Source organism: Lonchura striata, chromosome 9 (assembly GCF_046129695.1).
Source record: "Lonchura striata isolate bLonStr1 chromosome 9, bLonStr1.mat, whole genome shotgun sequence".
Classification (NCBI taxonomy): Eukaryota; Metazoa; Chordata; class Aves; order Passeriformes; family Estrildidae; genus Lonchura; species Lonchura striata.
In genome coordinates, this window is record NC_134611.1 from 23557258 (window position 1) to 23583540 (window position 26283).

General features: G+C 38.8%; 2 protein-coding genes across 2 annotated transcripts in view; one reads left to right on the forward strand and one right to left on the reverse strand.

Moving 5' to 3' along the window:
• COL11A1 (collagen type XI alpha 1 chain) overlaps positions 1–2268 on the reverse strand; it is a 130106-nt gene extending 127838 nt beyond the window's left edge. Inside the window, exons 1-2 of the mRNA XM_031505522.2 lie at positions 2171–2268; positions 1157–1272 (exon numbers count right to left, since the gene is read on the reverse strand). Of these exons, the coding sequence (XP_031361382.2) occupies positions 1157–1272; positions 2171–2268 (214 nt within the window). The remainder of the gene's footprint in view (positions 1–1156; positions 1273–2170) is intronic.
• LOC110479912 (pancreatic alpha-amylase) overlaps positions 755–26283 on the forward strand; it is a 113695-nt gene continuing 88166 nt past the window's right edge. The window contains exon 1 of the mRNA XM_077785475.1: positions 755–831. The gene's annotated coding sequence lies outside the window, so the exon portion shown is untranslated. The remainder of the gene's footprint in view (positions 832–26283) is intronic.

Genomic DNA, 26283 nt, shown 5'->3' on the forward strand with positions numbered 1-26283 from the left:
TAGCCAGACTGGCCTCCAGATGCGCCTGCGGGCTCCGGTGGGAGGGAGGAAGGAGAGAAGGAAGAGGCAGCGTTTTCAGCCCCGGTAGAAGAGGAGAACTCTCCCGGCCCGGAGCCTCCGCACTGCAGCTCGGCGAACTGCGAGCACAGCCCAGAAAAGCCAGCTGGGCTGGCGGCGGTGCGGGGAGCCCAGGGAGAGCGGTGCGGACGGGAGAAGTGCGCAGAACGCGAGGGGCGGCGCGGGGGAGGGGGCGGCGATTCCTTTCTGCTGAGGCTGCTGCGCTGCTGCCGGGCTCGTGTTCCCCCTGCAAGTCCCCCGCGGGCCGCACCCTGCCCACCAGGTCCACGGACCCCTAAGGGACCACTCGATACCCCGGGCAGGCTGCTGAGTTGGGAGGGGGCTGGGGACGGTGCCCCAGCGCTGACACCGCCCGCGGGGAGCCCAGCGATCCTGGGGCTGAGCCCCCCCGAGCCCCCCCAGGCATCTCGGGGCCCGGCACCGCTCGCACCACCTGCGGGGCGCCGCTGTCCCGGGAGCTGCCCTCCGCAACGCTGGCAAAGGGCCCCTGCAAGTGTATTTTCTCCTCCGCTTGCGCCCTAGAAAACTTTTTGACCTACTAAAACCCATTGCAAAAGAAAAAAATAAAAGCGAGGAAAACTAAGAAAATCAGAGTAGAGAACCACCACCCCCAACTTTCCCTTTCCTTGCACCTCTGAGGAGAAGGCAGATACTTGTAGGTCAATTTCAATCACAATCTGGTGAATATCAGCAACTCAACAAAACAAAGTTGGACGCACACTCCACAAAACAAGAGTCCAGTGCTGGAAGATGGTAAGTCTCTCTGTGCAACAAGTATTTCTTTCATTTTCCCACCCTGCCAGTACACCTCCTTTACCTCATTAAAAACTCATCCAAAGTTTAAGGCTGACCGAAGCCGTCCCTCCGCGACACCTGGGAGAGACGCCCCAGCCCGCGCCGCCGGGGGCTCCGCGGGTGTCCGCGCCCGGAGCCGGCTGCGAGAGCGCTCTCGCCTCCACAGCACCGGGAGTCGCTCTGACAGGCTTCCTCTGAAACGCGGCCTCAGCCGTGCCCAGGGTCCTTTCCCCGAGCAGGGGAGAGAGGCGACAGGACTCCCGGCTCCCCTTTGCTTTCTTACCTCCTCTGACCTCTGCAGCCCGGAGAAGGAAAGCGAAGGTGATGAGCACGGTTACAGCCGAGTCCCAGGGCCACCTTCTCGTTTTCCACCTTGTGGACCATCTCTGCATCTCCATGCTGGGCACCCACAAGTGTGAATTAAACTCGGGCGCCTTCAGTTTATACCTGCTCCGTCCTTTCCACTATATTCCCAGAGATGACTTCTCCTATAGAGCCATACGTGATAAACGGAGAGGTTTTCTCTCTCGCCCCGCTCCCGCTCTGCCCGGCCTTGCACAGGCCCCTCCGACCCGTCCTCCCCGGTGCCCTGCCTTCAGACTGAGGGGAGATGAGGGGCTTTAATCAAAATGCAGAGAGCTCCGCATCCCCCTAAAGGCTTCATCCCGTCAGAGGGCTGGGCGAGCGGCTCCCAGGGCCACCCCTGGAGCCCGACTGACACGCCAGCCGCCGGGCGGAGGCCAATCGCGGGGCTCCCCGGAGCCCACAGCACCGCCCTCCGCCTCGGCAGCGGCACACCGGCCGCTCCGCGGGCACCGCCGGCCCCGCGGCGGCGGGAGCGGCGCTGCCGAAGGCGCTGTGGGGACGCAGAGGGCGCGGCGGGAGCGGGCCGGGACAGCGCTGGGGTGTCCCGTCAGCGGGTCACCGCCGCCCCCCGCCCGCGCCGCGCCGCGCCGCTCCGCGCGGGCCCCCTCGCCCCGGGCATGCGCAGAGGCGGCCGCGGCGCCCGCGGAGCGAGGGCGGGGGCGAGGAGCGGGGACGCGTGGGGGCCGTGGGGGACGGGCAGGGGGGCGACACTGGGGACAAGCGGGGGAGGGGGACGCCGGCAGGGGAGGGAGCGAGGCAGGGCGAGACTGAGCACAGGAATGTGAGGAGAGGGGCCGGGGCGATGAGGTGAAGTGTCTGTGGGGTGGCCCTTCGGGCTCCCCGAAACCGCCGGCTGCCGTTGGTGCGGCGGCAGGTCCAGGCCCGCGGCCCGTTGCCCCTCGCAGCCCTCCCAGGCGCAGCTTGTTCTCACCCGCCTTGGGGGGACCGCCGGGGGCTTCGCTCTAAGGCGGCTGTAAGAAAGGAGGGAGCGGGGTGGTGAAGGAAAAGCCCGCCACCGAACATTGCCATTCCCCGCCTCACCACATCCTGCAGCCCGGGGAGCCAGGTGTCCGCTCCTCGCCGGGAGACCTCCCGCTCGCACTCCCGTCCTGTCCCGCCTGAGCCGCAGTGGTGACAGGGACGGGTCCATAGGCTGAAACCTTTGGCAGAGCTTGTGCAGCAGCTCCAGCCGAAACCCTCGGCTGGGATCAGGTTCTGCCCCGGCTTCTCTGCAAAATGAGACAAAACTATGGTCACGTTTTGGTGGAAATGTATATATTTTTTTAAAAATCTACGTTCGCTGAGATCTTTAATGCTTTACAGCAATTACTAAATACATGATTTTCAATAAAATACATGTTTCTATGTCAAATTATACTTCAGAAAATTCTTATCCTTCATAAAACATCTTACATTTTGCTGCACTCCATGAACATACCTAGCTCTTTCTGTCCTTGGTTTCCTGAAACACTTGATATCATTGTCACTAGATTTGCATCTGAGGGGACTGAGGTGGTCTGAGCTCTCTTTAAGTGCTGTGCTTTGGGTGTCATTCAGTGAAGAGATATCGAGTTTATTCTGGTACTTCAGGTAATCACCCACAGTACAGCTGTGGAGCACCAAAATGCTCTATGTACCGACTTTTCTGTGCCACAACTTACACACAGACTCATTCAAGTTGGAAAAGACCTCTAAGATCATCAACCGTTTAAACCAATAGCACCATGTGCAGCACTGAACCCTCTCCCCAGTGATCGTGAGACTACCCCCAGCTGCTTATGGAATATTTCATCCTGTTTTACAATTATCTCTCCTACATCTTAACTGCACACACGTTCCCAAAAGTCAGTACTATTATTTCTCTGCTGGTCTGTGTAGTTCTCAGTCACTTACTAGATGCTTTGTAGAACACACCAGATTAACTTGCTGTTTCAGCCTATTTCCTTAAAATATCAGTAGGTAGTCCCAATGGCAATTTATTATTTTTACTCAATATTCTGTCGTGGGAAAATCTCATCTCCTATAAAGTTTCAAGTTTCCTCTTCATACTTATACATCTTTGTCGCCACCATTCTTGCTGTCTGCAGTCTCTTATCAAACATTGCTTCTCTGACTTTGTTTTGAGCCTTTCCTGTTTACCTGAATGAATACAGCTAAACTCTTCCCTAGTAAAAAGGAAAAAGTCTGTAATTTCCCAGGAGAAGAAATGGAAGCATTTCAGATAGTGGTGAAAAAGAACAAGTATAGAGAATAGTAATTTCACACAGTGCCTTTACAGTTATTTAAGTTTAGGGGAGGTGGTTATCTTCCAAACTGTCAGTGGAAAGATAGCCACTGATTTTCGTGGTCCTCAATCCAAAGTAGAACAAAGAGAACAAAATACTGAGTATTAATCCTGGTGAGGTAGCATACTTATATTAATATAAAAATCTGTACAATTCTATATGAATTCTGGTACCTGGACCACTTTAATTTAGAGCTAGCTCAGTTAATTTTGCATGCCAGCATGTCAAGCCACACAGGCATGTAATAAATTGCCATCTGATTCAGCAGTTACAAGAGAAAAGTTACATGTCATTTAGGTGAAGATCCACATTTTTTAGCCTGTCAAATTATTTAATTAATGATTTATTTACATTTAATTGATTTACATTTAGCTTATTTTCCTAGTTATTGTTCATAATCTTCTAAATTGTAATGATGGTGTTCTAGTGAAGTGCAGAGTGAAGTAATTGCAGCCATGAAAATATGTTGAAAAATAGATAATGATTCAAAGCATACATAAGCTTTATGAATGCCATAAAATTAAAGATTTTTGTTAGAAATTTTCAGCTCTTAGATGTAATTTTAGGAGAAATATTTTCTTTCTTGAATCTGAAAGAAGGCTAAAATGTGAAAATGTTTTCAGATGGAAACAGAAGAGAAGTGAATGATGTTATGTATTAAATCATCTGTGATCCACAGTGGTTTGTTCTTTGTCGGCTTTTTTCTTCCTCATTACTGTTTAAGACAGTTTTAGTGAAAAGAAAGACTAAGCACTGTGACATTCATTATGTTCTGTCCCTGATACATCTACGTTGGCAGATTAATCCATGTTTAAATATTAGGAATTGCTCTCTTGCATGTGCACAGATGGGTCATTGTTGTATTTTGGGGCAGAGAGGGGGAGGGGTTAGAAACTATGAAGAAGAGAATATGTTTCCTTGGACCACTGTAGGTCACGAGAAACTCACAGCAGCAGCTCTTTCCCATTCTTCAGGCTATAGGCACCACAATGAAATATAACTGTAAATATGGTGTTCTTTGGCTCTCTTGCAATCACACTGTATTTTTCTAACATATTCCTTGACATCGCCAAAAGTGATGGACTTCTCTTGCTATATAAAGGGGTAATTTCACTGGGAATAAACAATGCACTGTAAAGAAGACTATACTTTTATTGTTGGTTCCCCTGTATCTCAGGGATGTTGACTTGACCTTCTTTTTTTACAGTTTCATGCAGATGTTGATACCCTCTCCATTTCTATTCACAGCACATAAGTGAATATTGCAAAATAAATGTCTGCCTTAAAAGTCATCATCCACTCTGTTGCTTTAATTCTTTTAGTTTAACTAGGTGGGTATTTTATCACTGTCTCATTTCTGGTGAAAATCTATGTTTGCTGAGAGTTTTCTGTTCAGGGATTATTTTTAGGAAGAAGAGTGAGTTATACTGCTTCAGAGAAGTGACCCTTGTAAAAAAAGTTGTTTCACTGATGGAGATGAGTGGAATGATTTCTGCTAGATGAATTACTAATCAGCTACTTTTTGTAGTTTTAAAGGGAGAGAAATATATAAACACATGCATATACACAAAATAATCATAGCATTACTTATCATGATTCTGTCTTCAAGAAGGGTAATACAACTTTTGGTAATGTGAATAATAGCTTACAGCTTCACTGAACTCCCCCAGTTCCATTATCTACGGTATTGAAGGATGAATCCAAGACCTTCTCTGACCCTCAGCAAAATGCTTTGGTCTAGGGAACTACTGTGCTTGTAGGCACACAGTTTGTGGTAGTTGGGAGTGGGGCTGTGGGAGCCTCATCCCCAGTGGGCTCAGCTGTGAGCAGCAGGTGAGCAGCACTGACAGCAATGAGCCAGGGAGTGCCCAGGGGCACTGAGCAGCCACCAAAGGGAACAGAGGCACACAAGTGCAATGCATGAACATGAGGGTTATAAAATGTATGTATGGGCAAATGCTTAAAGCCTTCTGATACTCTATGGTGATACTCTGTTTATTGTGGCTGTCTTGAGTGTGGCATGTGCCCTTTGATTTTTTTTTTTCTTTTTGGTTCCCAAGAATTAGGGAGGAAAAAGGATAGTAAAAGAAATTAATTGCAAAACAGCATAGTTTAATACTTGTTAGCTCAGGTACCACAAGACTACAGAAATATTGGCATTACTGTTTTTTTTCCTTATGGAGAATGTATTGGGAATGACATAAGCAAAACTGGAGTGAAGCTGCACTGTGCAACCTACATAGATCCAAAAGCACCTCTGTGATGTGGCCAGAAATTGTATGTGTATTTGTTGCTGTGTGTATACTGAAGGTCGAAATACACAGTATATACAGTGTTATCACAGTGTCTGGTGATAAAATCCTTGCAGTTTAAAATCGAATGTGCACTATTGGAAGTTGCTACCAGAAACACCAACATGTGAGGTTAAAATTTCTAAGCCTGTGTAAGGAATGGAGGCAGTATTAAGGTTAGAGTTAGGGACTGAAGTGATTAGATTACATAACTGCATTTTGAAACAGTCTGCTGATTTGGAAGGGGCTGTAGTTGGTAGGTGCTTGCACATCTCTTGCTGCAGAGGTTTATATAATTTTTAAATTATATGGTCAACTGTGAGAGTTAAAAATGTCAACCATCCAACTTGCATCCTCCTTATCATCATGAAGGTGAGAACAAATTTGGGGCATTTTATCTCCAATGTTCTTCAAAGATAAGATCAGAGCAATACAATAATGTATGCTGCTTTTCACTTCAGGGATTATACCTCAGAAATGAGTTAGTAGGGGTTGAGGAATTTGAAGTCTTAAGAAGGCAGCTTGTTCTTGCTGACCCCTGGAAATAGTAATTGTTTTGATAGAAACCTCTGCCTTGAGCTCTATTAGTCCTATAGGAATTAGAACACAACTGCTTAGTAATTAGATATGACAATTCAGTTTAGGTCGAAGGTTTTATCTAAGAGCCATAATACCTTTCTACATGTTCCCCCAAAGTTAAGTGGTAAAAATCATTGGTTAATGCTGCCATTAACTATGGAGTTTGCTCCCTTATGTGCTAGCTAATTCAAGTTTTAGTTAGTATTCCAGTAATAGTGTTGGGGTTTGAGAATTGTATCTGGCATAAATACTTAGTAATGCAGCTATGTAAGACTGTTGATGATGAGTAGCAGGGAGGACTTAATAAACTGATGTATTGTATTGTGATTTCCTTTAGAAACTGGTGCCCTTAAACTACTATTAGAAATTGCTTTAATGCTGATAGTTGTATTCTAAATTGTCACACTTTCCTCTTCCATTTTGAATCTATGAGAAGCAAGGAGGTAGGCACTAATAGAAGCTAGTGCTTTATACCAACTGGCAGAAACCCATGCCTTAGTCTCCTGCAGGCTGGGAAGAAGTCTAGTATAAAAGAGAGGGTTTAAGTCTTAGAAAAATACAGGATCAACAGGTAAATTCATTTCACCCAAATGCAAAATCTTGTGAGCAATCTTTGTACTAATGTAGCTGGCAACCAAAGCTTTCATGGTTTTCTTCCTCAACAGAAATAGTATTTACATCAAGTGGAGAAATAAACTAAAAGTCTATATTTTGTTTTACAATTAGAATTAATTTTCTAGATCTGAACAAGACTTTTGCCACACAAGAGGTTAGGGTTTTTAACTATCATGTGTTTGCATTCCTGCGTAATGTTCAGTTGTACAGGGTCTCCTGTAGGGAAGCACAGAAACAGTGCATACGGAAAGCAGGGACTGATACCGTCTTACAACAGTAGATTATGTATAAATTACAAATTAGCACTGGACTCTGTATATGCTACAGAGGTGAGAATTGGGCAGATACTGTTATGTTGTGATTTCCTCTTTCAGTCTATGTAGGAATAATTGATCTAGGAGAGTTAGAATATAAAACAGGTTAAGAGTAGGGCTTTGGAAGAGCATGGCTAAGTGTAAAGAACATAGTTTATGCAGTATCTATAGTGTTCCCAGAAATATGAATTGATAAGACTCAGTTCACATGAAGAGAAGCTGTTGGGAGTAATTGATCCTGTAGTTATTAATAATGCAAGAACTAGAATTGGGAGGATTAGGAATTTAGGATTAATATTTGAGAATCTTTAGATTGAATCCAGCAAGTAAAATGGTCAGGGGAATGTTTTGTGGCCCTGAGGTGTCTGGCCTTCTGAACAGAGTTGACATAAGATTTACTACCTAGAATCCAATTTACTGTTAGTCTCTGGAATGTTTTTAGAGGCAGGAAAAACTCCAGTTTACCATCAATTTTTGCAGATCCAGTGTTAGGAAGACTGCTGTCAGCAGTAGGAGGGGTTGAGGTGAGGACTGTAATTAATAGACAACCTAGTTTATTTGATCTAGAGATAGAAAATGGTCTGGTATCATTGAGGTCTAGCATCTTATTTTCAGTTTGCTATCTTTCTGCCAGTCTTCATTAAGGTTATACTGTAAGAGATGACTTCAGGAGACTAATTGCTGGGCAATACTGATAGCAGCTTCCTGCTATCAGTAGCAAATGCCTTGTTTTCAGCAATGGGCATAGTGAAGATTAGGGATAAGATTGGCTTGAAGTTTAGGATGGAAAGAGTATTTTCAAGACCCATGTTTAAAGCAAGGTTCTTAAAATCTTGAAGGAATAGGATGTTCCATGGAATTGTCATGAGTTTAAATTCTTTTTGCATATAAAATTAGGAATTGGGATGGCATTAGGAAGTATCATTTGGAAAATGAAAAATATATGGGGTAATTGTTTGATTCTGAACAGCTCTCATGTTTTCATGGGCTGATTTCCTATTTCAGGGATGCTGTAAGTCTTGCTAAACAAGCTATACCTGAGGTTTCAATTTACCAAAGTTTGTAGAGGTTCATCCCCTTGCTGGAATGAAAATAATGTTTAGGATTGGTGTTATCTTCAGTGCTTCAGGTAATAAAATTGAAAAGCCTGGTTTTCCCAGACACTGCAGGGCTTGCCAGTATTACGAGAATCTTTTGTTATAAGTGCTGGTTATGTAGGTAGGTGTTAAAGGTTGAGCTTGAGAATTCTCTGGGAGATCCCGAATTGTCAGTTGATTTTTGTGTTTGCTGTGGTTATTGGTCTGGTTCTGGCTGTGATTTAGGGAGAAATGCATGAAGAACCTCTACATATGGATTCCCTGTGCATCAAGGGGTGAGGAAAAAAACTGGTATTAGCAGAACTTAATGCACTGTTTTCCAGGTTTGGTTTTGTGGTTGTTGTTGGTGGCTTTGTTTATGTAGTCATAATCAAGATGCTTGGAAAAAAAGTTTATTGCTTGCTTCTGACCTGTCTGTGCAGACAGGAAGAGAGCATCTATTTTGAACTTGGGCCTCCTACCCCTACTTTGATGCACACCTCCATGTCACAAAATCACCTCCCTTCATGTGTTCTCCTCCCTAACCCTCCTTTTGATCAGCATGCTTCTGTATGTTTTATATGTGAGGAAAAGTAACTGCATTTACATAAAATCTCGCCACAATTAAGGAGCACCCTTTTTTCATTAATTTTGTTCTTTTCATTGATTGCTGTAGTCTGAAAAATTTGTAATTATCTATTCTTACTTTATATAGCCTTTATATACACAAAAGTAAGCAATATTTTAGTGTTGATACAGGTGATCTCTTTGAGGAGCTATTGCATATTCACATTTGAGACTGGAGTATATTCTGATGAGAATTTTTCTATGAATGGGCTATGTGTTTAGCTTCAGGTTAAAACAAAGTAAATAATGTCTACCTATGAAGTTCATTGGAGAAAAGCAGCAATGACTGTGCTTTCTGGTGTCATTGACTTAGCTGGATCTTAATTATGACTGTTGTAGAATAATCTGGAGGTATAGACCTCCCTCCCCAGAAAAATATTGCTGAAATAGTATTTTACAGCATATAAACAGCACATCCCCATCCTGTTCAGCAAGCTGCAGGAAGTATCAAGTATCCTGCAGCGTTACCAGCCCAGCTTTGTCATTCAATTCAGGTTTCTGGAGGCTTATTTCAGCCAAACTCCCCAAGCTTTCAAGGCTCACCTACTGGTATTTTATAGGACTGCACTGTGTATCTGATACAGCAACCCACCATTCTTTTAATTTGTATTAATTTCTTTTTGAAATCATAGCATGTTGTAATCCTAATTATATTTCATTCTAGAGAAAAAACAAAAAGATCAATTAGTACAATGTGCATTACCTCTTCTAAAATATAATGCATAAGGGATACAATAATTTTCCTCATTTAAGGCAACTGAAAATGAAACACATATTTGATGACATTTCTCAGTTTGTTTAGTTTTTACATATTGCTGTTATGCACCAGATCTGCCAGAAATCTGCATTTTGATTTCCATTTCTGAATTTTTCTAATGACTGACTAAAATTTGAGTCTGTTGCTGTTTTGCAACACAACACTTTCAAATATTTGTCTTCAGCTACTGCTATCTTTTTGGTTCCGAAGTATTGTATGGTTTTTTTTTTCATTTTATTTGAAACTTCCTTTTGCAGGAGACCAACTGAAACAAATACATGGGCTGGGAGAGCTAAAAGGGGACAGTGTAGGCAGGCTCAGTTACTCACATTGGCAACTGTTTATCATATTATCAAAGACTGTCCCTGTTTAGTTCTGCTTTAATCAGTGTTGTTCTTGAAGCAGTGGGCCAATATCTACATACCACAGTCCATTTTTAATTATGACTTGGGACAAATTATGAACATGGATGTTTAAGTATAAAAGGCCTCTTAGAGTCCCTCTTCTGCATTGTTTTGTGGCATTGTTTTGTGTTGGGGGAGCATTGGTGGCCTATCTAATACACAAGGAGGCAGTGCAGGCACAGACTAATGGTCTGCATGTGTCACACACTTGTAACATGTATATTAGTTTTCAGCAATATTAATGCTACCATCCTCACAGTTCCTTTTAAATAGAAGTTAAAATGTGGAGAGAGTTAAAAAGGTGAATTTCTAACAGCAAATGAATTTGTATGCAGCCATGATAATCCTGTACTTCCTCTTCATATGCATAGAAACCTCATAACTGATCACTTGTTAAAGCACTTTGAGGTAGAAGAAAAGTTTATCATGTTTTATAAGAAAGAACATAGAGAGAGCAAAGGTAACATTTCAGGGAGGCCTTGTGCTTCAGGAGGCTCCATTTCATACTTGCCTAGTTTTGAGAGGATGAGGGCCAAAACATAAAGTACATCTAACTAATAATAAAAGAAAAAATACATTAGCAGTTTACAATTTAATACATATAAAAGTCCAATTTTATTGAACTAATTCCTCCAATGTGACACATCCTCTCAAATAAGTCAGACGTTGCCAATTAATGACTGCCTTGGAATATGAGTACTCTCAGACTTCAAATATTTCTTATTATCCACCTTGGTTTACAAATAATAATGGTAATTTTTGTAGTCCAAGCTGATGAACACTGAATCACATGCATTAATTAGTACACTATGTAATTATCTTCTCTAGACCAAATTCAGGTTATATCCCAGAAAATAAAGAAACCCCTTTGAGAAAGTGGTTGAGTTATATGTAGCAGCTTTAAAATTTAGGCACAGAAAAGCTTTTAATTTGAGTCTGTGCCTTTTAATTGTCTAAGATTTGAAAACCCTCTATAGGGCTGACCATTCCCTTTTGAAATGTGAGGCAGCCTTCAGTACACGGTCCCTACAGAGTCTTAGGGACCAGCCCCAGGAGCCCAGTGGGCTGGGTGTGTTAACAGCAGTTTCCAGAAGGCATTGAGTAGTTCATGCGGCAGGGGATAGTGGAAAAAAGGGATTGCACTAAAACTCCCAAATTGCCTCCTGTCCATGGGCATAGATTTCTGCAGAGCACAAAATGCTTCTCTACATGTTGTTTGGGAATTTGTATGGATTTCAAAAGGCAAGTCAATAAAATAGTAGTATTTTCATATTTTTTACATTAAACAATGATCAAAAATAGTATTTTTGAATACTATATTCCCATTTGAAAAAATGTGAATGTTTTCATCTGATATTAAGACAAACAGAGGAGACTATAGCTCTGTGAGAATCAAAAAACAATCACCAAATTCAGGATGAGCAGAAATCTCTGCATATGCTTTTTCCTACCTGATATTATTTTGAAACTGTGATACACCCTTTTTGCCTGTAATGTGTTAGACTAAACGACCAATATGTTGATTTCTACTTCACTCACTTCTAGTAATGTTCATTTCCCCATAACACTTAAAAACCACATTTAACAGGTGCTCACAATGTTTCAGTAATTCTATTGCAGTCAATAATAATCTCAGCTGCCCATATTCTGATCTTTATCCTGGAAGTGATAATTTTCTAGTCAATACAATGAAAAATAATAACTTTATCAGAAAAACAGCAAGTTTTGCTTTCAACATGTATTTTCAAAGCAGCAGTGGGTGTCCAAGCCCTGCTGTCTGCCAGGCACATTGCCCAAACTATGAAATAATTAGATTCATTTGTAGCCAGTCTGGACTGAAGCAAAAAGTAATGAGGTCTACTACCAAAGTGATGGTTGAGAAAGATGAAAAGGTACAAAATATACAACTCTGGATTCAAATATATCTTATATACTTGTATCTTAATGGAATTCTATCAAATAGGCAGTAAAAAAATAGGAATATGCAAGTTCACATCTGGATTCTTAAAGAAATCCAAGTTCCATTAAATTGCTTTTTCCACCACTCCATTATTTTAAAACTCATGTGATTGGACCCTCAAGATTAAAGGGCATTGATTATCAAACTATCATAGCAATAAGTAAATGTTGTACTACATAACCATCTTCAGTGATGCTGATGAGTCCCAAATTAATTTATTTCAGTATTAAATTTGTTGTGGTAATTTTTGCATGGATTATGTGAATGTAAATATTTTGCTTATTTGCATAATGAGAGTTATAGAGGTATAATGAAAAACATTTTGATGTATTTATACATAATTCCTTGAAATAAGATTGCTAAAACAAAAGATCATTCAGAAAAAAGTCTGAATGTTCCAGAAGGTAGTACTGTGAAAAGCCTATAAAATCAGTTGCAGAATTTCTGAAATACAGTGGGAAAATATTCAGTGTTGAAATAGGCTTATTTGTTTGTTGTGCTGTGAGATATTAAAACCAGAGATCACCTGTGACAAGTGCAGTGCTGGTGCAGATTCTCAGTGTTTGGAGAAAGTAAGCCTTTGATATATTTATAGCCTCTACAGCATATATTTTCAGGTTGTGAAGTATAGGAGGCAATGTTTATATTATACCAAGGATTAACTTATTGTATCCAGTATGATTTTGGGTGATGACTGCAGTAATTTTCCATAATTTACAATATGGTTTCGTCTTCTGAATTCTCTACCAAATTAGAATCAGGTATGAGAACAAGACTGAGAAACTGAGTAGAAAAATATTTACTCCAAGTATTGGCTATTGTATATATGATACCCTGCTATCATCCCTAGATTGCTCAGAATCCCTTAGTCCTAAAGACAGACCTTAAGGATCATCACATTTGCAGACAATAGCCTTTTCAAAGCTGGGTTTTGTTATGCCAATAGGATTTTATGCATCTGGTTTTATTTTTAGGTATGAAAAAGGCTCAAAATTCATTCCAGATGATATATAGCAATCTTGTCTTTTAGTTTCCCCCAGATAAAAAGTGCCAACCTATCTTAACCATAAATACTATTTCTGTTCTTTATTTATTCTCACATCTGCAAGCCAGCTATGATTACGATCCTTCTTGTATTTTGGCAGGTGCCTAAATTTTAAGCATCTAAATATGTGTGGGCCTCAATGGGATTTATATTTATCTGTGTCTTTTTTCTCCCCAGGAGTAGTTCCAACTACTACAAGGTACTAGTAGTAGTTCCAACTACTACAGACATTTCTAAATTCAGTGTATCTAACTGGGGTGTTTATATAGGAAAAATAGAATCAATATATAATTCCTGGGCATTTGTATAGTGCTAAGACAAATATAAACCAGAATAACATTACCATCCTTTTGAGTTGGAGAAGTGTTGGAGAGGATGAGAAAATCAAAAAGGATGATTAGGGACGATTAGTTCTCTGTATATTCTCTTCTGTTGCACCCAAGAAATTGTGGTACTGAAAATACCTGGAAAGACCCATAGGAAACAGTGAATAAGAAAGGCTCATTTGCAGTGCTCTGCTCTTTGGGAAAGGAAAATGACTAAATGAAAATGGGCATTCAGTGTCCACTATTCAGTGTTGCCTGTGCTGCTAACAGAAAGGGGAAGAGATTGGTGAAGTGTTGATGATAAAACTCAGAAGAACAATTCCAGATAGTATCTGAGATAAGCTACAGTTTTGCTGTTTGAAATAATCCCTTAGATTCCCACAAACCTGTGATAAATTGCACCTAATTGAATAAGTCAGAATTTCCCACATTCTAAGATACTGAGACACAATTCTTCATGTATATATAAGCAAGTGTAGCTATTGACTTCTTTGGACTTGTGAGAGATTGCTAGTGCTCTGAATTTGGCCTGTTTGCCTTTGGAGCCCAAAGTGAGTGTTTTTGAATGACAGTGTTGCAAGAGCAATGCATTTTGACAGGAGTGAGAATAATAAACAGGCAGGTGGAAATACCTGGGCATGTTATGCTTCGTGGCAAACTTCACAGGCAGGCGAGCTGCTGCCTTCAGAGTTGCCTGTGGGTCTGTCACTTTGTTCGTCTCTGTCAGGGTTCATTTATCAGAACTGCTTTGTCTCCAAGGCCCGTATTCCCAATAGCTTACCTTAGCCTGTAAGGAATTTGTGTTACCTGCTTTGAATATGTCTCAAATTCCCAAGAAAACTCTGGATCTTTTTCTTTATTATAAAAAGGAATGGCAAAGAGATGGTAGATTGTCATTCTGTTGTTTACAAATGTAACTTGTGTTTCTATAACTTTGACCTGTTTCTGAAACACTGGACTTACTGTTTTTGAGGGGAAAAAAAAGTACTCATTAAATGATCCTACAAAATGAAGCTGCTAATTTATTTTATTTTACTTACCCTTATCTGTTAGTCTTATTGTGAGATTTCATCTCAAACTGCATTGAGAAAGAGGAACATTAACAATGTTTTAAGTGTTGTGGTGGTGGACAGAGCAGTAGCACACTGTCACAGTCAATATTTATAAAATTTTAAACACCTACATTGATCAAACAATAAAAAATGGAATGAAAAAATGCACAGTTTGGCTTCAAACATGTCAAGCTGCTACAACCTACTAACTTTGAAACCTGACCACAAGTTTGCATTACCCACTTTTTCTGTTTAATTTCCAGCTGTGGGAGCCACAGGAATGGGCTGCAGGCATGGGAATGTTGCTGCTGTCCCTTCAACAGGGAGTTTCCCTGTTCCTAACTTCCCCTCCCCAAAGGCAAAATGGTCTGGCTTGTACAACAGTGGCTTCTTTCTATGCAGAAGACAGCAGCATAAAATGCAGGAATTATTTTGTTTTTGAAAAATTTCCCTCAAAAACAGATGTTCAGTGCTTTGCTTCCTCTCTTACTTTTTAGGCCTCTGACTTTAAAAATGTGTTCATTTTCATTTCTTTAAAAAATTGCTGCTTTTATTTAATCAAATTAAAACTGTGTTCTGAGGGCTGTGATTTGGTAGATAACTTGTATCCAAGGTTGTTAATAATTTGTTTAAAGAAAAGTTGTTAAACATCAAGAGTTACTAAAGATTGAAGCCCATGCCAGCCTTTCATAGGTCTGTGTCAAACCTGTGTTTGGGGAGCTTACAAAACCACCATAATAAAACCTCAAACTGTCTTAATTCCAGTAAAAGTCATTTCATGGGAAAAGATGACCTGCCTCAGAAAACAAACTCCCCCCTGCTGTTCTCTGACCAGGAAATTTGCTTGCAACAGAAATATGTTCCTTTATCCATGCAGCAAATATCTGAGCATGAAATTAAAAAGTCTCATTTTAAGTGAAAAGAGCAGACATCAGTGAGCTCTTGATCAAACACACATTAAATTAAACCCTTGTGCAGCTCCTTGTATAAGAGCTCCTAAGGATTCTCCACTGTTGTGATACTGCCAGGAAGCACAAGCAGGAGGGCTGGGTGGTGCAAAACATCTTGCTGTACTGTGAACAAGCAAGTTAAATTCAGCAATGAGATATATTTTAAATTTACAAATGAGCACTGTATTACATCCATGGTGTGATGAAAGGTGTATTGTGTCACTTGTTTGATCACAGTTTATTGTGCACTACACTTTATAAAAAAGATGAAATTAGGCCTGGTGAGGGATTCATTCAGTTGAGGTGAACTTTTTCAAAGGGAAGGGAGCTGGGACTTCCCTGGAATTAGCTTCTGAGTGTTACTGGCCATGCTCACCTAGCAGAGCTTTCACAGCTCAGTACAAGCAGCTCAGGAGTGTGCAGAGGACCTGGGACATGCTTGTAGGGCAGGAAGCAGACATAGCTACATATAAAGGGACAAGGAAAGCCACCATGGGATTTAAAAAGGATTGCTGAATGTGTAGTAATCCAAGGCTTGAAAACTTCTGGACATGGGAGCAAGATTTGAATTTACAGGCACCAAGGATAGGGAATAAATTGTTTGTGAATTGCTGTCTAAACCTGCCTTTTTAAGCAGATCTGCATTATGTGTACTTGAAAAGCAACCTTACTCTAGTTTGGGTTTTAGTAAAACCTATCTTAGGAATGGAAAACCTTTAACCACTTTTGAACTGCTGATTCTAAGGAAGGTGCAAATAGTTCTGCCTTAAAATCCTGACTTGCTCCCTGCCCTGTCACCCAGGGTTATAAAAGTCTCTTCTAAAGTAGGTACACTGATTCTAAGGAAGCTAAGCTGGGTCTATCTCTTTGTCTGACTTTTAGAATATGGCTGTTGGTGTACTTATGGTGAGTCTGAGTTGCTGTAAAGTCCAGTTATCACCCATCTTTCATTGTTTCATTTGCATTTGATTTTTCAGCCAACTTCTCACAACATAGCTGTAACACTCCAAACATTTGAGCAGTTTCAGACAGCTGGTTTTTTTTGTCTTTCTTTAAATGAACTGCCGTAAAATTGTACCATTATGTATTCTCTGTGCCAGTTATGGAGCTTCATCTTGCAGTTATGGTAACCTGAAGACCAAAAGGACAAGTTTTCACCCATGCTGAGTTTGAGATAGTCTATTAGACCAAAAGGAACAAGGTGTGAGAGCTAGGACTAGGAGAATAATGTAATTGAAAAGGGGAAATTCTCTCTGAGTTAGTAAGTCCTGAGATACCAGATTTTAAAGCCCAACATTTCTATGTAAAATAAAACAGATCGGGTTGACTTTAAAAACAACCTGTAAATAGCATTTTTTGTCTTCTTCCAAGTCTGTAAAATGAGACTCATCAGACTAAGGCAGTCTATTTTTCAATTACAAAAATTTTCAAGTATAATTCAATTTAAGTGTGTTGAGGAAAATGCCTAAAATACTATATATTTGTTTTAAAAGAAAATCCAGCTGTATGGTTTATCATGAAGTTTTCATCACTTCTTATTATGCTGTAACCTGATGCTAATTCCTGCTGTGGTAAATCCTGAAGACTTCCCTTCCTCTCTGTGTATTTCTGTGTATCTACTGTGAAATAAGTATTCAGAAATCAGCAGCAAGAATGATGGCTAATGACAAGCTTGAGCACTCAAACACAAATATCTCTGTAAGAGAACTTAATTCAGGCCATGCACAGTATAATCTCATCCTGATGCCACTTTTATTTACATGCTTGCTTAAATAAGCTTGTGTCCATGTAAGTTATCAATAAGTTATATCAGAGGCATATGATTTGGTCTTCATTAGCTAAGATTATGCTGTTCATTTTCTCACTATAAATCTAAGAAAATCAATGCATTAGAAGTATAGAGATTTTTTTTTGCTTATATAGATAGATTACTATAGATAGATTACTATAAGCATATCATTAAACTTTCTGTCCTTTGCTAATCAATATGTTACTAGGAGTCCTTTGCCTATAGTTTTCTGACAGGTGCAAAAATGGATCCTTATTTATTGTTTCAGTATTTTGTTACTCAACAACATACTTAAGAGGTATGTTAATTCTTCATGTTTATGCTCCATATTTTCTGTTGTGTTTTCTGAAAATTTGCTGGACATTTAATTCCCTTAGATCACTGCTATATTACATTGGCCAGGGTAATGGCAAAAGTTATGCAAACTCTTCATAATTTTTAAGAATTTATATCTACTTTTTTACAAGGAGAAAACAAAAGCATATCAATGATATATTAAGGTTATCATAATTTCCCCAAAATTATGAACGAAGAAAAGATTTGCTGAGGTAATTAAAGTTGTTCCTGGGGTCTTTTTTGTTTATTTTTGGTTGTGTTGTTTTTTCTGTTTCTCACTTGAAAAATAGTTTGTGAGAGAGGAATGGAAAATCTACCTAAGCAATATCTAGGTAAAGATGCTATTTCCAATCAAAAAGGTTTTTGGTGTAGGGTATAATTTATATTTCCTAGTATCAGCTTCCCTTTTGTTCAGTGCTCTTCAGTTAGCATCAATGAATACACAAAACAACTCATCCTGAGGGTTTTCCCAGTGTTTTGGAACTTTGACATTTTACTGTCATCTTTGTAGGAAAGGAAGAGGTGGGGAACACTAAGATTTGAAATATACAGATGAAGAAACTGTGACAAACAATATAGCCATAGGCTGATATTGTGGATATTTGCTAAGCTGGAAGAGTATAAGTTTATCCCTATGGGTGCTTGTGATAATAGGATAAAAAATTAGTAGATTCTCGACTTGGTCAGTAGTGGTGAAAGCAAATCAGATCAGGTAGGTGAGCTCACCAGGTTTTCATTCAAAGCAATAGTGAGGGTTCTAAACTTGTATTTTAGTACAAATGCCAAATAAATGAATTTAGAAATGGATAAAATCAAGATTGTGGATTGTTGGAAAACCTCCCTAACAAACTGGGCAAATTACTTACTCCCTTTTCTAAGTATTAACTGGATTTACTTTTCAGGTCTGAGAAATATTTCAGCTACTTGTGCTGTATATAAATTGAGTCAGAATCTGCATTCCTTTGACTTCTTGCCTAGTCTTTCTATTCACCTGTGGAAGGTTTGGAGACTGATTCAGTGTGATTCTCTAAACAGTGAAGCACAAATCTCCCTTGGGAGTGCATAAAATGCAAGGCACAGCCATGTCTGTCAGTACAAGTAAACTTTCTTTCCCTTGCTGCCAGGTTGGCATCCCTCTAACCCCAGTTAAGCTGTCAGGATCTCTGGGTAAAACTTTCCAGCCTTTCCTGATGGTGTCAAGAACATGAAGTTATGGTACTGTAAAAGCATTTTGAATAGAGTAGATACAGCTTCCTGCTTTCCATTGTTTTTCTGTTCCTGAGTGATGTTCTTAAGTAATTATTATAAACCACAAATTTCAGGCTGTAAGACAGTAATCTTCAAGCACAGTGCTATTTCATCTCCAAGGTAATGATTTCACAGAAGTTATTTTTGTAGAACACACTGGCTGAAATTTGAATGTACAAAAGACTTTGTATAAACTTTCCTCACGCTGACTTGTACTTCCACATTCCACTAGCTATATTTATGCCTGGGATGGATGTATATTTAAGTTGGAAATAACCTTACAATAATAATGACCTGAAATGGGAAACTTGGATTGTATAATGTTGTTTAGTCCATTCAAGAAGATTAAAATGGCAATGGGAGTACGAAAATGTTGGTAACTGACAAAAGGAATTAAGAATGGGTCATGGAGTATGACCCATTTACCATCAAGAAGGAAGGAATATGCATGATGAGTTGTTTGAGAATGGGGGAAACTGACCATTTTGTGGGAGTTAGTGTGATAGCAAATGTGTCTTCTGGATGATTAGAAATGTATTTTTCTTGCACAATTGCTGCATCTCACACAATTTCTTTAAAAAAATATTTTAAAGGGGGAAGCTTTGGTTTATTTTTAATTTTTTGCTTTTAGTGTAGGATAGTACAGAGGCAGCCACATCGTACTAAGGTACAAGGACAAAATAATACACACATGGAAACTTTGATATACACACTATCAAACCTACACATGGTTGATTAATTTCAGAGTTTGTTGTTGGGCTAAACACAGAGTCTCCAACTTCTGAAACAAAAGCTCTGTTATGAAGCAAAAGAAACAGCTCCCTGAGCTCACGCCAGCTGAGTTTGTTATATTCAGTCCAGACTGCTTTACAACCAATAATTTTTCTAGTTTATGTACAGTACCCTGCTATTTCCAGAGGGATGGTTGTATTTGACTGTCCATTCACCTCGGATACAAGTTTAACTTAAACTTGATGGTGCCAAATATGGCAAGTTGATCTTATACCTCTTTGATATCCCATTTTGCAAAGCCAAAGTAAGCATTACCAAGCTCTACAATTGTGGCTGACCACATTTACCATTAAATGCAGCATTTTAAAACTTACTGTGGCATATCAAAGCCATGTGATCATTGAGATGCACAAGACCAAAATTACAGCGACAGTCATCATTATATATGGTTTCCAGCATTTTTTATGCTGTCATGAAATACAAAATGGATGCCAGAAAACATATATCAAGCAAGAAAAACATTAAAGCAATAGAAAAATACTCCTACACTTGAGAGGTTAAGGAATGTGTAAAACGGCAAGAAAATTAAATCTATTGTAAATTTATCAGGCCTCATCTCAAATGAGTTCAGTTGTTTCTGTAATGAAAATATTGTTCCAGAAGTCCAGCCTTTGATATTAAAAACTGCCTTGTAATTTGCTGGCTACATTTATCTATGGCTGGTTTATCATATATTTGCAAAAAAGTACTTGCTACTTTTCTTAGCATATTGATGGCAAATTATCGTATTCTCTATTAGCATCAGCTTTGGTAGACTGAATCAGGCAGTACTTGTAGCAATTTCATGTAAATAAACTTATTTTCTCTATTACCTTTTTCATCCATTTCATTTTGAATGCATCTTTTGAAAGACATATTTAGTGTCTTTGGGTAAAAGACTTTTCATGAAATATTTCTGCCTTATTGTTTGATAATACATACTGTTTGGCTTTTTTAATTCTATTTCTTTGTCTTGGCAAATTTCATGCTGTAATGCAAATCTGAGATACTTTTCTTGCCCTCAGCAGAGTTTTTTGTTGATTGTTAAAGTATACCAAAGCTTACAGCTTGGGCTCACATGTTTTATTCTTCTGGACCTTTCAGGCATGAAGGAAGCTATGCAACAAGTCCCAGAAATATTCTGTATTTATTAAGCTTTACTCTCAATTTGCACTATTATTCACAGATGTATGGATGATAGTACTCTAATGCCATTTGTCTTATACACCAGCTATATTAAAATGAAGAAATTAAAATGTGACAAAAAAACCCCAGTCTTGCAGAAGGCCCACATCTGGATGCAATAATGAACTAGAGAGAAAGACTTTGCTTTAGGCTTAAATTCTAGTAATTACTTTCACTAGAAAGTATCTTTTTAGGATTTTTAGCAAGGTTCTCGATATTGTAAGGATGCTTGTTTTATTTTAAGAAAAAAATTATAAAGATCAGTTCTATTTGCAGTGATTATTTACAGGTGCAGCATGAAGACCTTTATTAGATATATTTTAAGTCTGAATATAAGAACACTGACGGGCTGGTGTTTTAGAGAAGGGAAACCCCTTCATCCATGCCATTCCCAAGCTACCCCACCTGACAGTTTGAGACAGGACAGAAACCTTGTGCAAAGACAGTAAAAAAATGGCTGAGAGTAAAAATCTACTTAATGATTCTGTTCCTCCTGTTGTATGCTACAGACTTCATTCTTTTTTGAATCATGGGCTGCCTCTGTCAGGCTAAATTGGATAAATTTATTACTAAAAGGTTGTTTTCAACATCAAAGGCTAAATAATTTTAGTTTTTAGTTTTTCCCACACTATTCTTCAATATTTATCTTCTAACATAAATAATAACACAGCATAAAATATAGAGTGAATGTGCCACAGTGATATTTGAAGATGAAATATTTTTGATTTAGCACAAAGTATGTATGTCTTAAGAATAATATGTTATTTCCTCTTTTGCTATGTTGACTCAGTCATATAAGCACAAGACAGGCTTTCATTAAAGTGGCACATGAATTCAAAACAGTGGCTTATGGATTTGAAGAATCTACAAGAATCATTTCTATTAAAAGCATTGATTTTTAAATATCGCTTATTATATAAAGGAGAAGCAAATAATACAGATAAATAGAGGAAGGAAAACCTATGCAAGTAAAAGAAATTTCTAGAGATGGACATGGGGAAAACCAGGAAATCTAGAGGATTAATACAGAGCAAGAAATGAAACATTTTGCAAGGTATTTTTTTTTCTTAGTGAGATACTAGACTTTGCTTTAATGTCTTTTTTTTCATCTCTAGTGTCAGTACTGATGGAAAACAAATATCCTGTACCCCTTTCAATGAGTGAAAGTGGTGCTTACTTTTGTAGCGAACCTTTTTGAACAGAAAAGACTCAAATTTCTCAATTGTTTCTGAGCCAGGTGCTGATTGTATAATAGCAATTTGATATAACTACTGTGTGATTCCTATTTAACTTATGCTTTATAATGTGCATGATTTTCTTGGTTCATAAATGTAGGGGATTTCTCTGGGGTTTTAGAAGTTGATAGAAGTGACAATATTATTTTTCAATATTTCTTCAGTTTGCCTTTTTTTTTTGTGTGTGTATGAATAGCTGCAACTTTAGTGTTTGTGACAACTCTTCTTGAATTACTGATCTTAATGTAAATCAAGGCTTTATCACCTTAACAAGGCAATTTTTCTTGGCCTTAAAAATCGAAAACATAGCAAACATAGGTTCTACTGGCACTAACCTGTTATGAATAGCTTCCTTTGTCCTTGGACAAGTGGAGCAATGTCCTACGGCTAGAACTATGCTAGGAAGAACTGAGCTGGATGAGTGACAAGTCACTTCAAATACTCCCAATGTTAAGATAAATTAGTTATTTTATTTAATAATCAAATAATTTAATGCAATTCTTTATTAGACAGTGACCTGAGTTATTTTAATCTACTGATTTACAAGAGTAGTTTTAGTCTCATCATGCAAACTTTTTATGTGAAATCACATCATCAATCATGACCTTTAAAAGTAGAACAATTCTATTAAAAAAAAAAAGTCAGTCATTTGTTTGTCTCCACATTAAAACTAGAACAATCTCAAGTAGTCTAAAAATGAGATTGATGCAGGCAGTCATCTTGGTCTCTTAAGGAGCTACAGTATAAAATGCAATATTGTCTAATTTTTCTCCTGCTTTTCTCTGGTAATTGATCATGGCCCTTGTGAGTCTAAATGTCTGCATAATTTTTTTCTCCTGCTTTTTTTTTCTGGTAAATGATCATGGCTCTTGTGAATCTAAATGTCTGCTTTGCAAGGCTTTCCTTCCTTAGTTGTTGATATTGTCCTGTCTCTTGCAACTGTGCATTCAAAGGAAGAGCCCTTGCTGTAATAAAAAACCTTTGTTTAAGATGCTCTGGGATTACCTGTTTCTCTTGCTTTCATATTTCATAGAGCTTCGGTAAGAGGGAAATGTAAAACTACATTGCCTTTTTGTTCAGTAAATATATTGTTTTATTCCTTGGTGATGTTTGTTAAACCTGTGAATTTGGGAAGCATTTTAAGTGATACCTGCCTTTCCTGGTTGGTTGTCTTGCCTGTACATATGGGGATGTATATATATACATCTGGGCTGTCTCTGTGGTTTCTGTTACTACTGTATTTGCGTCACCTAATTTAAAACAGACTTTCTGCTGTTTTTAACTAGAATGGGTTTGTGGCTTAGTATGTGAAATAGAATTGACTGCACAAAATGTGAAATTCTGATGCTAGACATTCCGGCTAGGTCTCTACAGACAGGAATGTGCATTTGTCTGGGCAAGCATTATAGTCCTAGGGGTGCTTAGCTATTTTAGTGACAGCCTGAATATGTTGAAGTTGTTTGATAAAAAAAAAAAAAAAAGGAAAATAAGGCATTTATTTTAAAGAAAAGACTGCCTCAGCACAGCTTCAGCATTTTTACAGCATAAATCTCATGCAATACAACTGTGGAAGACTTAGTGAAAGGCTGAAAGAAGAATAAAACTTCTTATGCATATGAAGTGTGAACATTAAGTGAGCTGTAAAAACTAAGAGGAATGTTTATTAGCAGGGGTTAGTCCTAATGAAAGCATCTGATGCATAGATTGCTCCTAATCATAATCTATTTATGATACTGAACTGTATTTGCAAGAGAAGGTAAACATGTTAGGTCCACAAATCCCCTAAAGGTCTTTAAATTTTAAAGCATGAGATGGCTTATCCTATCTTCAGTCCTCTCTCTGTCTTTTGGAGAAAGCAGATACTTCACATTGCTCTGGTAGTGATGAGCACAAGTCACTAGTACAGCCACAAGTGCTTCATAATCAAAGAGCAAGTTATTAAACTGAAATTGTCCCTGTGGGGAAGGGATAATCTCTCCAGTAAGGTCAGGAGGGAATGAAGAATGAGGGAGGAGAGATTCTTGCCCTTGGATAGGAGAGAGGAGTTTTAACTCTGTGACAGATACTTCTCGGGGTGGAGTGATGTGTCTTGAAAGTTCAAGTACTTTGTTTTTTTCTTTCCCAGGATTTTATTTTCAAGTTTCAGAATATGGAAAATGTCTTCCTGTTAGCCAGCTGTTAAGAACCACCTCTTCCTTCTGTCCTATTATGGCTTTGCATTCTGGAGCTGCCTATAAAACCTTCAGTCATTGTTCCCAGGGACAGGAACAATCCAGTCAACATCTCTGATGGACACACAGACACAGATGTAGCATGACCACATCATCCTCCAATAGAAAATCAGATTAAAAATACTTTGTTCCTTATTTCTGGCCCAGGCAGTGCCAGGGATCTTCTATTGCCAACTCTTCTGCTTTTCTCCAGCAGCCTGAATTGGTAGGACTCCTCTTAGCAAGTCCCAAGTCCCAGTTTTGGTTTTTTTGTTTTTAGGTGTTCCCTGCAGCTCTTCTGATGGCCTTAACTTCTGGAGCAGAGTGCACAGTGTGGGAAATAACAGGCCATAGACTGACACTGCAGAAATAACAAATTTTTGACAGTGTCTGTAATGTCAGTTTTATATGTTGGAATCTTGTAGCATGAATAGCATCACTTGTTTGAACCAGTTCTTACAAATAATGGAATCAAATGAAAATGCAATAGCACATGTTCAGTTCTGTTTTTATCATTGGCATAAAACTAATTTCCAAAGTAATGTGTCAACTTCATTTTAATTTGATTTTTTTATATGAATAAGGAGATTTATTTTATTACAAACTGAAATGAAAATGCTGAGAAAAACAGAGAAACAGAGCTTGTGTTTATATTGTATTATACTTTAAGGCACAAGGCTCCTGAAAGACAGGAAACTGATTGTTTGATTTGGTAATTCTCATTTTTTTCCATTCTGAAACTCTATCTGCTCCAAGGACCTCTCTTGTGCTCCTTTCAGGAACTAAAGATGATTTCCTGTCTATTGGGGAAGTGTACAGTAGCCAGAGGCAGAACAACTTAAGTTAAAGACTTAAAATTTAAATCCTGTATGATCATTGGGAAGTGTGTATAATGCAAATTCTTTTTCTGGTATCTTTGGAAAGCAGTAGGATGCTATTTTTTGTATTCATATGCTGTTTTATAAAATAGAAACACAGATAAAGTGCCAGATCCATGATCCATCTAACCCTTTAGAGAGTGGCCAAGAGTGGAAGCTTACAGGTATGTAAAGAACATCTCTCAGTGCACTGTCCCAGTTGTAAGAAATTTGCTATTGAAGATGTTTCCTCTTCAGAACACATCTACTATCATGTTTGAAAGCTGCTGACAAACCCATTTTATACAAATTTGCTTGATTAATTTTGAATCTATATATTTGCATTCAAAATATTGAAGTTATAAATGCTACCATTTCAAGATTCAATATGTGAAAAAATATTTCCTATTCTTAAATTGAATTCTACTGAATGTTTACTTTGTGTGGCTGCCAGTTTTCTTGAATAATAAGAAACACTGAGAAATTTCTGACTCTTTTCTCTATTATAATGTTTAATGTTTACATCTAGTGCAACTCATATCAAAGCTGAAGTTTCTAGATCTTTTAAATTTATCCTTGTTCAGAAAACATTCCATACTTCTGCTTGAACTGGTTACATAGTATGATAATGAAGCACCCTTCTGTGAAAGGTGATCACTAGCAGCAGTTTTGATGTGTGTGCTAGAGTTCTAGTCAGTGTTGAATGACTGTTTATCTCTTTTAATATTTGTCGTCTTTTTTCAGCATCTGAGTATTGAACTATAGTTTTCAGAAAATTGAGAGTAATTCTAAGGTATTACATGCATATTTTAAGTAACACACACAGCCTGAGAAACACAGGTCTATTTACCAAGGTCAAAGAATTCTGCCATCTTCACACAGTGAAATCACACTGGAGCCCTGTGTGTAGCAGGGGAGGGTTGGTATTTAACACAGAGGAGCTCTGACAAGTCCCAGTTCTTGTGAGCACTGTAGAATTTGGACTGCAAAAAGAAACTGTTTTTCTAGATGAACAGTTTAAAACACCTCATATTGACTGCAGGTTTCTATGGCTGCTTTCTAGTTTGGATTAGCCACAGAAAAGCTCTACTGGTGTTATATGTACTTAAGAAATTTAATGCTTCCAGGTTAT